Raw genomic sequence first — 15167 nt, forward strand, 5'->3', positions numbered from 1 at the left:
TTTGTCTTTGTGGGAATGTATGACCAGCTGTTCTTTCCACATTTGGGAATGTCTGTATTTTTTACTAGATTTTTTGTAATTCAAACGAGAACCTTTAGTGAAAATGCTGAACCAGGAGGAAGAGAATGACGTGGTCAGAATGGAAGTCAAATGGGATGTGGAAGCTGGCAAAACCTTGGCAAACAGGTACAAATGACTGTTGTATTTTAGGGAGGAAAATTCCACATTTTCATGCTATAAAAGAAAATTAACCACAGTGGAAGAAGACTAAGCCTATGAAACACCCAGCTTCTGTTTGGTGAACAAAGCCTAAGGCAGCTGCTGAGCTACATTCCCACTGAGGACTCAGCAAGAGGAAACTAAGATGGCAGAACCAAGCACCGCTCCTCACCGAGACATCGATACCCTCAGAGGAACTGACGACCACGAGGCTGTGAACCGAGTTATTACTCAAGACTTTTATTACAAATGTCATGAACGTATCCATAAAGTAAAACCGGTTTAGGAAACAGAGAACAGGAGAGCAACTGAAAAAACAAGAAAAGCCAGGGCTTCAATATTACACCTAAAACACAGAAAGATGCCATTTTTATGAATATGCAAATTGCGTTTTTGGAAAAGGGAAATACCCCCAACTCCCAAGACAAGGTTCCTGCAACACTGAAAAGTTTGTGTGACTATTCTAACATGACCACCTGTCTGCTACCAAACCCCAGTTAAGAACAATGACATCTCTTGTGTGTAGGCTGCAGTCGCCCGATCAACCACTAATGCCGCATCTGGTGAAAACGAAGCGTTCTGCCTTCTAAAGTTAGAAAGCAGACTGCGTTAGCCGTAGGACTGTTTCCCGCCTTCATGGACAGTTTTCTTGGGCCTGCTGAGGTTTGTGACAAAAATATAGGCAAACTTCAGTCTGATAGTTTTGGTATTAAGATTAAATTAAACATTAATGGTTTCCTCCGAAAACATATAAACTAAATCACCTCTTAATGCATTAAAGACAATGAGGTAGGCAAAAAAAATAAACATGTGGTTTATTTTGTTTTTTCTTCTGAAAGTACAGACTGTGGTAAAACTGTTGTTGCACTTCCAGGTTTAAACAAAAATTAAACCTTTAAGTGAGGCAGTGCTAACACTGTCACTCAACAAAGTTCTGGCCATTACACAGAATGCATGATTTAGGCAAAACCAGGTACACAGAAAAATGACTGGGTTCTGGGCTATGATCCACCCAGACCCCATCCCCTAAAATCCAAAGAAACAAAATGGGACCCTTTAACCCATCCCCCCCCACCTCCCTAGCCCCATGCACAAAAAAGTTGTCCTAGTAACTGTCTTTCATTTTATAAATATTAACTTCTTAAACCCGCACCTTCTTCTTTGTCCACATATTGTCACATTACAAAAAAAGAAATGTCGATTAAATACATTGTCAATGTTACTATATTAAATCTGCTCCCTGCTTCAGCAAACTGCTCCTTATACCACCACTTTTCACCTCCTTGTGCCCACTGCCAATAAAACCAATGGCATGTTCACTGTCACCACCTCCAGACACCCATAAGATAATCATTCAGAGATGAGGAATTCTGGAGCTGCAGGAAAGTGTTTGCTTCCCGGTCTGATGCTCAATCCCAAACACTTATAGCACCTGATGATAGAATCTGAACAATACCAGCTTCATTGCAGCCTTGATTTATCTTTGAGTAAAGAAAAGAACAGGGATAAACTGGTAAAAGAAGAGTAGGAAGGAAGGGAGAGAGAGAACCCAACATGCGAGGTCTGCATACCCAGCTCTCCTGGCTGCACCAGTGCAGCTCTGAGTTCCAGTTGCAAGGAATTCCAAGTTCTAAGGATCTTGAAGACTCTGAAGGCCAGCAATCCTGGATCACACTGCTTCTACCAGCTCAGAAGAGAAGTCCTGCCTAAAGTCATGAAATAAACATGACTGCTGCCACCAGACCGAACAGAGGCAAAGAACACCTGACAAAACAAGAGAATAGAACGCAGTTACTACAGCTACAGGGTACCTTCCATGGGCTTCCTGTGGTCCCCAGCCAGGAAACTTAAGCTACCACCACACTCTGCACTGCCATGTGCCAGAAGTTTAGACCCCAAAGGGCCTTTTCAAAAGAAGCTCTAGGATGATAATTTATTATTTGTAAGAAGCGACAATCTGTAGCTTACTTTATAATAAGGCTTACTAACTGGGTAATTCCTTATACATTGCCATACTGAGAAAACTCAACAGAAAAAAATATGATGTTTCTGAAATTGGGTTATTTCTTTCTGCTTCCACTGTTAACACCTTCTGAAAGATAAACATTTTTGAAAAATGCAATGAGCGACAGGGAAGACTCCTCAGCAAACTAATTTCTCTCTTTTTAAAAATTAGGTAAAAAATGTATTAATTTCTTCATATGACTCTACAGGTAAAGTAATATGCTTTATTTTGTGCCTTTTATTAATAATATTAAGGGACATGATGTCACACATGGTAAAAATATTGAAAAGCCTGAAGTTCAAAGAATGTTATAGTTAAGGCTACATTAAATACACTCAGGAAAAAGCATAAGCCAAAAAGCTGACAGAACCCTGGATTAGGTCTGAGTTGTATAGATTTTCAAGTTAACAAATTTGGGAGATACTATATAGGAAAAGACCGTAAACCCCATTCACAAATAAGGTGCAGGACTGCAGGAGACAAGGGGCTGGTGGTGGCATGCTGTTTGCGTTCAGTGTGTGGTTGGGCAGCAGCAGGATCAGCTGTCGAGGAGATGTGTGGCTCTCTTCTTTCTCACATGAAGTTTGTGAGTTTGATCTGAGAAGTCAGCCTGCAGTCTGGGTGCCAAAATGTTTACTATATCTCAATATGAGGCAAGAGGTGGAAATGTACGTTAAGAGGCAAGTTTCTAAGGCCGCAGTGCGTTGCCTTAGGTGGTCAGACATGCCTTCGTCCTACTAGACAGAAGGGGGAAAGGCTGGACTTGGTAAAGGTCAGTTCCACCCTCAATGTCCTTCCCACAGCAGGCTGAGAGGGGCCAGTACCCTGGGCTGTCCATCTATCTGCTCCACAACCAGGCTGGTTTGGGAGGGACTCTCCAAGAGAGAGTAACCTTTAGAGCAGATAGGGATGTTGTGGCCAGTTCTGAAAGAAAAGGGCCTTTGATGCCCTAGCGAGGTGCAGGATTTGTGGTGCTTCTGCAGTAAATGACTTCTACTGTTTAGCATTTCTGATGTGCAAACCAGGAAGCTATTTCACTACTCAAAAAGCAGACTAACAAGTGTTATCTTTCTGATACACATCAGGGGAGAAGAATCTTTACCTTCCCCAACTGCATAGGTGGTTCCCTCCACGCATAAAAGAATCCCATCCAACTAAATCAGCAGGTTTAAAATTCCCTATCCCCAAACCAAATACAGCCTAGACAGATCAGCTAACAGAGGTAAAAAAAAAAAAAAAAAAAAAAAAAAAAAAATCCATAAAACTGAAACATGTGACCATTTCTACAGAGACAAATACTTCCATCCCCTCACAATAAAAAACAAACTCAAATGCACTCCAATCCCAACAAACATATCTAAAAGTGATGTCTAAACGTTCCTTGATGAATTTATTTCAGAATCTATCCAAACTCCAACAAAATTCATCACGAAACTCCATGGAAAATAAATCATTGCTAAAAGACAGCAGCAACTAAAAAGAAGCCATAAGGTTACCATTACCTTGTCATTGCGTTCACATAAGAATTTAGTCTTTGATCCCTTTTGTGCATAAACACACCGTCCAAGTGGCCAGTTTCCACAGATCAGATCTCTATGACCTTTTCTCCCCAGCCCATTGTCTGATTGAATCTAATATACGCTTTGGGGAGGAAAAAAAATGCAAATCATTCACGACAAGGAAACAGCCTTAAAAAGAGGTCCTTATGTCACACCCACCGGACCCCCCCCACACCCCCCTACCTAAATGGTTAGCATTTGAGGATTTTTGTTTTTAAGAAACTTTGCCTTTGTAATTGCCTAGTCTGTCCTGGGAAGTGGTAATCTGAATCAATGGTTGAATCTATTAAATTCCCTTAGGCCTTACATGCTCATCTTGAAAGATGACCCACTGAGTTTAGTTTATTAGTGCACATATTTTCATCAATCCAGTCATGAAAAGAGGCATGAAGAAGAAATGATGAGTGGACAGACACGACTTAATTGCAATAAAACAAAAATAGTTTTGGGATATGAATGTAAACCCCTGAAAATTTCAAACATCAGCCCTTATTCTCAAATGCAAACCAGAAGACTGTATGAGGCTGTGTGTCTGGCTGTGGCCCTGCCACTCCCAAGAGCAAATCAATTCCCTTTCTGTCTCCCTTTACTTTCCACAAATTGGTCACCAAAAACACCTGTCCTATTTTCTCCAGATATCTTAAGATAAATTAAATGAGAGATTGTTGAGTTTTAAAAAATATAAAATAACTACTTGGATGACCAAGTAATAGTTATAGACCAATAACAATTTCCATGGTCTGCAATTGACCTTTCCACTATCTATTGCCAACCACTCTGCTAAATGACCAAAAGATTTAAATCACAGGTAAAATTAGTATGATAAATATATGCAGTCTTAGAGAAGGCTCCACTTTCACAAACACTGCCTGATTTCTACATACCTACAGATGTGGGCATCTCTCCCCACTGCAGAACCACATCCCTGGTGATCCTTCCACATGTATTCACATAAACCCCCTCATCTTCATAGCACATCAGAAGCTCCATCCCATCTGTGCTGGGAGGATGACGATTGCACGGGGTTTGATGCTACATTGGATCTAGAGAAGAGGAACAAAGTACAGAAAAGCATGTTCGTGGCTATTTCCAGCCCTTGTGAAAGTGCTCAGTAAGATTGTCTTGGTGAATGCACTGGTACCATATCCCTGGTGATAAATACAGCAATTAGATAATATTTTGGAACACCCATATGACATACATCCCCAGTCTACCTTTATACTCTACTGACTCATATTTTCTGAAGCCCCTGAGATATATTTGGACAGTGGGCTCCATTTGAGAATCACTCCCACCCCAGGGATGTTCTGGCCTGCCAGCAAGTGCCCCCAATCCATCCCATGTTAGTCAAAGCAGGGGCTAAGAGGTTCTCAGGAGGGCTTCACAGAGTGGGGAGAGAATGGATTTCCACTGGTCTCAGAGCACGGAGCACATCATTTAAATATGCACTCCCACACAAAGGGGAAATGAAGAATCCCTGCTTGTGTTAGTTCGCTAAGCAGAGTAAAGAAAAAAGTCCAAACAAAACGAAGCCGGTCAACCAACCATAGAGTGTGGGTTCTTTCTTACGTGTGCTGGTAGATAAATGTCATAGACTGATCCTGAATCCACATCAACAGCGTGAAACCCAGCACAGGATTCACAGACCACTTCCAACCCCTGGCCTTCCTCCACAGTGAGATCCACCAGTAATGGCTTGTGTACCAATTCTCCAAATAACTACAAAGAAGTAACCAAGAAAAAAGCAGTATGATGAAGCTGAACTTATTTCTAACAGATCAAACTAGAGAAGCTAGACTCAAGGTACTCAGCTATTCAATTACTGAGCAACACTGCCAACAACCATAAGGAAAAAATATGCTATAAAATTAGTCTTTATTATGCTTTTGACTGTTAATTAGCATCTGGAAGACACCCCTTCCAGAAGTTATGTCCCAAATCTCCCCTATCCAGCTTAAGAATTCTCCTCTCTCACTTACTGTCTCATTGTCTTGATCAGAAAAACATATAAAATAAAATAACTGGACTTTCTATAGCATACTATTCAACTTCTCAGATGCAGGCAGCAGAGCAAGAGGAGTTGAGGAGTCACACACCGAGAATTCTATCAATATTTACCATCCTAGTAACTATTTGAGCTACAAAGACTTCTAAATTAATTTTTGACCAGACAGATAGGCGATGAAAGGCGGTAATGTGCTGTGATACCCGTATTGTACTGGACAGCCTCAGTTTTTCATTAATATCAGTATCCACAGCTCACAAGACTGGGATGATGATGAAACAGAATATAGTCGTCCCTTGGTGTCCATGAGGGATTGCTTCCAGGATCTCCCACAGATACCAAAATACAAGGATGCCAAGTCCCTGATATAAAATGGTGTAGCATCCTCCTGTATACTTTAAATCATCTCTAGATTACTCATAATACCTAGTACAACGTAAATACCATGTAAACAGTTGTATTGTTTAGGGAATAATGACAAGAAAAAAAAAAGTCTGTTATGTGTTTGATACAGACATAATTTTTTAAAAAATATTTTCAATCCACAGTTGGTTGAATAAATCCATGAATACAGAAGGCTGACTGTAGCTTTAGATAAGGTCATATTTATAAAAGCAATTAGTATGCTTCTTGGGACATAAAAAATATTAAGCCCAAATCTCAGAAATTAATGTAATTTTATAACAAATTATTTTTATTCAACATATTTGGGTATTTTTTTTTAAACAAGTACAGTAAGTCCATTTATCCTGCTTTACTGGGGAATCAAGCAATAAGCAATACAAAAATGTTAATTTTCTGGGTAACTAAAACTTATCCTTTCAATACAATATACCCAAACTATTTTTAAAAATAAGCAAATAAGAATTTAAATAAAAAATAAGAATTTTGGATGAAAAATTCGTAATATTTTCCCCTGCACTAAAATGACCCCAAGAGCTATAACTAAGGTTTTATCTTTAATATTACAAATGATGCAATTAAGTTATTTATAATATTCAATGTCAGAGTAATTCAATTTTAATTAAGACTTTCATAAAGTTGTACTTAGTACACATTCTAGAATAAATTATCAAAAAGACATATTTATGCTAATGACTGCTAATTTTCTATGGGTTTGGGGAAGATCTGTTGAGGAACTTTACTTAAATACATTAAAGACCACTAATTTTACTTAAAAAGTTGTTTTATTCACAACACTTAAGAAACCTAACCACCAGTCAAAATGAAGTAGGTTTACAACCACAATTACATGAGTGGATGGAAACAGTCCTAATTTTAAACAAAGTGTCCATTCATTTCCTTTCCTAAAACTGTGTACAGGTAAAACGGCAAAACCATCTGAGTTTATACATTAGTCTGGATGTTATATACAGTTTTTAAACTTAAACAAACACGGGATCATATTATACATACTTTTAGCTTGCTTTTTCCATTTAATGTGTATCATTAAGAATTTCTGTAATTTTTAACTAGTACTCCATTGAATAGATACACCTTAAAACTGCCTGCTGTTGGACACTGTTTTGTTATCAAAAACACATCTAAATCTTGATACAAATCCATGACTTAATGTGAAGGTCTGCTTTTTAAATGGAGAGTAGAAGTGATGCTGTTTTGTCTTTTCCTTGTTACCATATTGGCACATCAATCAAAGTTCTCTGTCCAACATTCAGCTCTCTCCCGTTCACAAACTGAGGGCTTGGAAAACAGATAACTAAGCTTACTACATTAGAAATGACCTCTTATGATAAAGTTAGATGCTACACTAGCTCTTATATTATCATTAGCTTTTATATTATGGATTTTTAACTATTCAGACTCTTTAATCTTATTCCCTATCTCTTGGTCACAGTTGCATGGCTGATTTTCTTTTAAATGCACTTGACGTTGTTACCTTAAAGGCCATGAATTTGTGATATGGCTTGAGTGCCCACGCATAGACTTCCACAGAAATCTTCAAAGCAATTACCAGAGATTTGATTCTTTCATATTTTACTGGGAGAAAAAAATATATATATAAAAAGCACGAAGCACAGGTCACTACCAACATGAATTCTAAGTTGTTTTAGTTGTCTTCTGTAAACTATATAAATATGCCTTCTATTGATTCATCTAAACCAGCAGTGGAAAAAATGCAGAGAGAGATCAAGCCACACAGTTTTCTTTTCCAATTCTTTAATGTATATACCCCATGCTGTTACCATCTTTTTTGATGTTGTACTGGGCTCAACTCAAACACTCTAGATACCACCGATGAGTACTTTCATTAATGTTCATAACCCTCATAGATACCAAGTATTTCATAGTCAAGGACAACACCAAGCATATCATCCTAACTTCTCGAGGGCTCAACATTACTTCAAAAGAACAATGACATAACTAAGCAGCCAAGAGACTCCTGAACCACAGAAAAGAGGTCGAGGTCTTTTGTGTAGCTTTCCCCAAGTCCTGCATGGTACTCACAAAGACAGAGGAACACAGAAAGTCATACCAAAATAGTGAATCTTGAATTCTATCTGTAGAAAGAAATATCAGTGCACAAGTTCAAGTATCACTCCAGACCTTTCCCTGACCTACAGAGGCAGTAATTTCTAGGATTCTACATAAAGGTCTGCACCAGAAGCATAGTAATAAAATAAATCTCGTTTCAACTATTAAAAAAAAAAAAAAAAAAACTGTTTCCTTTCCATAGCTGTTTCAGTTCCCTCACAGCCAGGCAACTTTAATCAAAACAGCCACTTTGAGGATCCCTGACCACACGTGACTTACTAGTCTCGTGCAAATCCACTGATTCCTTCGTAAGCTAACTTCACACTGCTACTTGATTCTTTCTTTGTGTGTGTGAGAGAGATCACTTGTCAACTTGATAACTATCCTTGTTAAATTTCACATATTGTCACTATTCAAATAAATCACCGGCATTAATATTAAGACATAAAAGAGGCTGTCCAAACCAGTGCTGTTTAATAGAACTTTCCATGATGATGGAAATGCTTTATATCTGCACTACTGATATGATAGCCAATAGACAAATGTGGCTATTGGGTACTTAGAATACACTAGTGCCACTGAGGAACTAAATTCTAAGGTTTACTTAATTTTATTAATCTAAATATACATTTAAATAGCGCCCTGTTCTTGGTGGCAACCACAAAGATAATGAATAGATGGTATTACCCATGCTTACCTCCAGGAAATACTTGTGATTCATTCTGTAAGAATGACAGTCTTGAACAGTAGTTTTGTACTGATGAAAAGCCCGGCACATACAATCTAACATGCTTACCTATAGCTCCCCCTGTAGGATCACCTAATCAGGTACATTTCAACTGTTACGAGCTGTTCTATTTAATTTAACCTTAGATAATTTTAGCTATACCTCAACAAATAAAAATACTTCACCGAAACACAACACAGAAAGTCCTAATCCCAAAATCTATACCAAGGAGAGAATACTACTTTCCAGTATCATTTAGAATCATTCCAAATATTGAGGTGGCTCCTGTAATCATTATTAGTCAGTGAGCTGAGGGTTGTAGACAGACTTCATAAACGAGACAATGTCAATGGTTATAATATCCTGGGGAGTAGAAGAACTGACTATAGTACATACTTCATAAACATGCAAGCAGAAAACAACATTCAATAGCTGTTATAAATTCTATTAGAATATACCATCTTTCCCATAAAACTTTTATTTGGCTAAGATCTATTATTTCCCTTTAGCACCAGTATTTTAATTTTTTTTAATAGGAAAAATATTTGTTTGGGTTTTGTTTCTGTGAGATTGTACTTCATGAGAATCACTGCAAGTATGCCAAAAAGAAAAAAAAAAAAAAACAATACAGTTGCCATGAAACACTGACTGGCCAGCTGCAGTCATTTACTAGTAAGAGCACAGTAGCTTTCCAGGGTGCACCAAATTCAAAATGACAAGCTATACAATACTTTGGGTCAAACTCTCAAATGTTCTATCAGTGATTGCCAAGGACCCACAGTCCTATAAATGGAGAATAAGCCTGGTATGTAAACAAGGAGTTCAGGTCAGCTGGCTTTCACTTGTCAAGGTTTCCTTAAAGAGAGGTTACTTTGCACCACATCTTACAGAGGAGAAGAAAGTGGACTGCCAAAAGAGAAGGGTGAAAAGACTCTCTTGCAAGATGAATGGTGTCAGGGAGACTGAGGACAGAGCAAGCTGCAGGAACAAACTCTATGCTATGCTTACAGGTGCACACAGGTAGTAAGGCAATGTCTAGATGACACTTCAAGATTAGAAGATGCCTTAGAAAGAGAATACCAGAAATGAGTCACACGTTTCAGAAACAAGTTCATTAATATAAGCTTCAAAGAACATATGAATATTAAACTACCCTAAGTAGACTCTGGAAAAACAAATACTTAGGACCCTCCTAGGACTTACCAACTTTACAGTGTACACATCCTTCCAAATCCCCTACAGTTGTCCATCCGTGCTTCTTCTCAACTTCTGGATCATTGTGAAGTATTTTGTTTCTTAACCAGGACTAATAGAAGACATGTAACTTATCCTTTTTGCCAGTTAAATAAATAAATAAATAAATAAATAAATAAATAAATAAATAAATAAATAAATAAATAAATGTATGTTACGTGTATATTCAAATGCAGGTATCATCATTCATAACAACAGTAACCAAAAGAAACTTCTATAATGGTAAATATTATTTCCCCTGTGGCAACCATTTAATATCAAAGTTTTAATGGAAAATCAATTCAGGCTATTCATGTGGACTTTTGAAATCCCTACAAAATTATCACTGGGTATTGGTCCAAGCTAGAACGAAAGGTTTTAAAAGAATAATAAACACACTTATGTAGATGGACAGGATAAATAAACCACAAAGTAATAAAAAAAACTTGCACAACAGTACAAGCAAGAGAGCTTATGTGTGGCACTTAAACAGCTGACAAAGGATTCACATCTAGAATATGTAAAGAATGCCCATAAAATAGAGAGATAACTCAATAGAAAAGCTGGGCAAGTCACTAGAACAGGCACTTCACAAAAGAAGTAATCTCACATATACATAAAAAAAGTGCTTGCTTTCCATAGTGAACAGTGAATGCATATTAAAACTATAAAGAGATACAATATTATGCACCTGTCAGAATACCTACAATACTGACATATCAAAGGTAGGCAAGGTGTGGAACAGCTAGAAACTTCATGAGCTAGTGTTGTAAACTGTCAGAACATTTTTTAAAGTTTGGCATTATCTATTCAAGTAGGACATATGCATACCCTACATATGATCTCACAATTTCTCTCCTAATACGAAAGAATGTGTATGAACCCCCAAATACATGAACAGGAATGTTCACAGCAGCATTATTCATAACAGCCCCAAATGGGAAACAACATAAATGTCTATGTCAACAATAGAATGAATAATTGTGCTGTAGTCATTAATAGGAATGAAGAGCAAACCATGGCTACAAGCAACAACAAAATGATATTGAGCAAAAGCATCCACACATGCACATCAATAAGCTAAAGAAGAAAAATCCTATGATCATATCAACAGATGCAGAAAAAGCATCTGACAAAACCCAACACCCAGTCAGGATAAAAACTCCAAGGAAAGTAGGAATAGAGGGGAATTGTCCCAATTTGATAAAGAATATCAACAAAAAACTTACAGCTAACACCACACTTAATGGTGAGAAACTAAATGATTTCCCCCTAAGATTGGAAATAAGGGAAAGATGTCCCCTCTCACAACTCCAATGAAAGATCATACTGGGTGTCATAAGCTAATGCATAAGACAAGAAAATAAACAAATAAATAAAAGGTATAAGGACTGAGAGGAAAGAAATAAAACTACCTTTGTTCGCAGAAGACATGATTGTCTAGGCAGAAAATCTCAAAGAATAAGCAATAAAACTCCTGCAACTAATAAGCGACTGCAGAACACAAGCCTAATATATAAAAGTCAATCCCTTTCCTATATACCAGCAACAAATAGTTGGAATTTGAAATTAAAAACACAATGCTATTTACATTAGCACTAAAAAAACCAAAATGGGTACGTCTAACAAAAGGGCCCTTTCAAGATCTGCTTGAAAACTACAAAACTCTGATGAAAGAAAACAAAGAATTAAATAAACAGAAAGATATTCCATGTTCACGGAGAGGAAGACTCAATATTATCAGCTCTTCCTAATGTGATAGATGCAATGCCAATCAAAATCGCAGAGTTATTTTGTGCATATCAATAAACTTACTCTAAAGTTTATGTAAAGAGGCAAAAGACTCAAAGTAGTCAACACAATATTGAAAAAGAAAAACAAAGCTGGAAGACTGATAGTACCTGACTTCAAGATTCACTATAAATCTACAGTAATCGAGCAGTGAGGTTATTAGCAAAAGGACAGACAAACAGATCAATGTAACGAAATAGAGACCAGAGAGAGACCCACACAAATCCAGTGAACTAATCTTTTTGACAAGGGAGCAAAGGCAATTCAACAAAGGACAATCTTTTCAACAAATACTGCTAGAACAACTAGATATCCACATGCAAAAGAAAATGCATATATATACAGACTTCTAAAGTTTCACAAAAATCAACTCAAAATAGACTGTAGACCTAAATGTGGAATGCAAATCTATAAAGCTTCTGGAATACAACATAAGGGAAAAGCTATGCAACCTCAGATTTGGCAATGACTTTTTAGATACAACACCAAAAGCATAATCCATGAAAGAAAAAACTGGTAAGCTGGACTTTGTTAAAATTTTAAACTTCTGTTCTGCAAGAGACACTCACTGTTAAACAAAATAAACAGATAAGCCACAAACTGGGAGAAAATATTTGCAAAACATAAGTCTGATAAAAGACTTGTATCCAAAATATACAAAGAACCCTTAAAACTCAACAGTAGGAAAACAAACAACCCAATTACAAAATGTGCTAAAGATTTGAACAGATACCTCACCAAAGAAGATATACAGATGGCAAATAAGCTTATGAAAATATGCTCAACATCATAAATCACTGGGAAATTTCAAATTAAAAGAACAGTGAGATATCACTACATGAACCTACCAGAAAGTTTAAAATCCAAAACACCGACAACACCAAATGCTGACAAGAAACTCTCATTCTTAGCTTGTGGGAATGCAAAATTATATCACCACGTGGAAGACAGCTTGGCAGATTTTATTACAAAGCTAAATGTAGTTCTACCATTTGTTCCAGTAATTATGCTCCTAGGTATTTACCAAGTAAGTAAGTTGAAAATTTATGTCCACACAAAAAGCTGCATACAATGATTATACAGTGGCTTTATTCATAATTGCCAAAACTTGGAAGCAACCAAGATGTCTCTCAATAGGTGAATGAAGAAACTGGTACATATATAATTGAATATCATTCAGTGATAAAACGAAAGTTTATCAGGGAAAGGAGCCAGTCTATAAGGGTACATACTATATCATACATGCATATAGTCAGTCATACTTGACTACATACTGTATGATTCCAACTATGTGACATTCTGGAAAAGGAAAAACCATGGAGATGGTAAAAAGAACAGTTGTTGCCAGGGTCTCAGGGGTAGAGGTCATTAGGGATTTTTAGGGCACTGAAATTAATCTTCATGATGTATAATGGCATATACATTATACCTGTGTCAAAACCAATAGAATGTACCACACAAAGACTGGAACCTAATATAAACTACAGACTTTAGTTAATAATAACATATTTATACCGGTTTATCAGTTGGAACAAATGCACCACCCTAACACACTATGTTAATAACAAGGGAAACTAGAAGGGAAGGAGGATAATGGAAACACTATTTCTGCTCAATTTTTCAGTAAACCTAAAACTGCTCTAGAAAAAAAAAGTCTATATAAAAAGAGAGAAGCAATGGCCACTGCCAGAACTCATACCAATTTACCATTTACTTGAATACAGATCAATGAAGGCAAAACCAATCTAAGGTGTTCAAAGTCAGGACAGGGCTTACCTCTGAGGGGCAGTGCCTGGAACACAGCACATGGGAGCTTCTGGATTGCTGGGAATGTTGTCTCTTCACCAGGATGTGGAAGGATGGGGACTACATGGATGGATTCTATTTGTGACAGTTCACTGAGCTGTATACTTATCTGTGCACTTTCTGTTTATAGGGATACTTCAAAAAGTTCACGGAAAAATAGAATTAAAAGATAACACAAATCTTTCCAGGAACTTTTTGAAGTACCCTCCTATGTCTTATGCTTCACCACGATCCTTTTAACTTTATAAGAATGTTTTTGAAGGAAAATATTCAATATATGTTAAGAAAAAGACCACATAGTTTTATAAACAGTGTTTTGTTCCCATATCATGAGACATATTTACAGAAAAGAGAAGGAAATATAAAATGTTAACAAAAGTCATCTCTAAGATGAGGGTGACATTCAGGAAGAATCCTAAGTCATTTCTATTTCTGAAGCTTTGTACGACTGATGTGCATTACTTTTCTGATCGTGAAAACCATAAAACCCACTAAAGAGGGAAAGAATACAGAAGAGTAAACCAAAAAACAATCACTGGTAGCAGCTGACTATTGATCCCGTGAACTGTCTCATTTTACTGAATCACAAAATGAAGTTTCCTTTAGCTGCAGATTTGTTATTTTGACTTCAATTTTAAAAATTGCTATTTTCTCACTTAAGTAAAAAACAGATGGTGGAATTTTTGCATTTAAACAAACTTTAATTATAAACAAAATCATATTTGAAAAGTAAAACAATTACAAGCAAATTTGTTATATAGAAAGAAACATAACAAGCTGGTACTAGTAGATAACTAAATCGAAGTTACTGGTGGTATTATAAAACCTATTTAAAATCATAATTTTGCGTAACCTTTGACCCAGCGATAACAAATTATTAGGAAATTACAACGAATGCAACATAAGATATATATGCCCAAAGGTTAAGAATATTTGTGAAAAATGTTTACGTGAGAGAGACAAAGGAAATAAACCTGAAGGGCAACAACAGGAAATAAGTAATAAATTTTAATATGTCTATGTAAGAAAACATTCTCTAGCCATGTAAAATAGATACTATGGAGAATGTTTAATGGCACAAAAAAAAGCAGGTTACATGGACTGGAGCAATAGGCATGGGTGGGACACACTCTGACTTCGGGACTGCAGTTACCACCAGTGGGCCGATGGGGGAGGGGACGCTGACTGTACATACCACAGAATATCCTCTCATTGTTGTCCTCTGAATGTTTGAAACATTGCATAGCCATTTTTATGCACATTTTTTCCTTATGTGTGTACATTGTGTTATGTATGCCTAAAAGAGTGGAAGTTAAAAACCTAAAAAGT

The 15167-nt window shown here is 36.9% G+C and overlaps 1 protein-coding gene across 1 annotated transcript in view; it reads right to left on the minus strand.

Moving 5' to 3' along the window:
- Positions 1-1899: 1899 nt before the first annotated feature.
- The window catches only part of LOC134370672 (mitogen-activated protein kinase kinase kinase kinase 4-like), an 83433-nt gene continuing 70165 nt past the window's right edge, over positions 1900-15167 (minus strand). Inside the window, 8 exon segments of the mRNA XM_063087696.1 lie at positions 1900-1983; positions 3727-3755; positions 3758-3865; positions 4668-4784; positions 4787-4826; positions 5353-5502; positions 7686-7786; positions 10212-10349. Of these exon segments, the coding sequence (XP_062943766.1) occupies positions 1900-1983; positions 3727-3755; positions 3758-3865; positions 4668-4784; positions 4787-4826; positions 5353-5502; positions 7686-7786; positions 10212-10349 (767 nt within the window).

Source organism: Cynocephalus volans, chromosome 2 (assembly GCF_027409185.1).
Source record: "Cynocephalus volans isolate mCynVol1 chromosome 2, mCynVol1.pri, whole genome shotgun sequence".
Classification (NCBI taxonomy): Eukaryota; Metazoa; Chordata; class Mammalia; order Dermoptera; family Cynocephalidae; genus Cynocephalus; species Cynocephalus volans.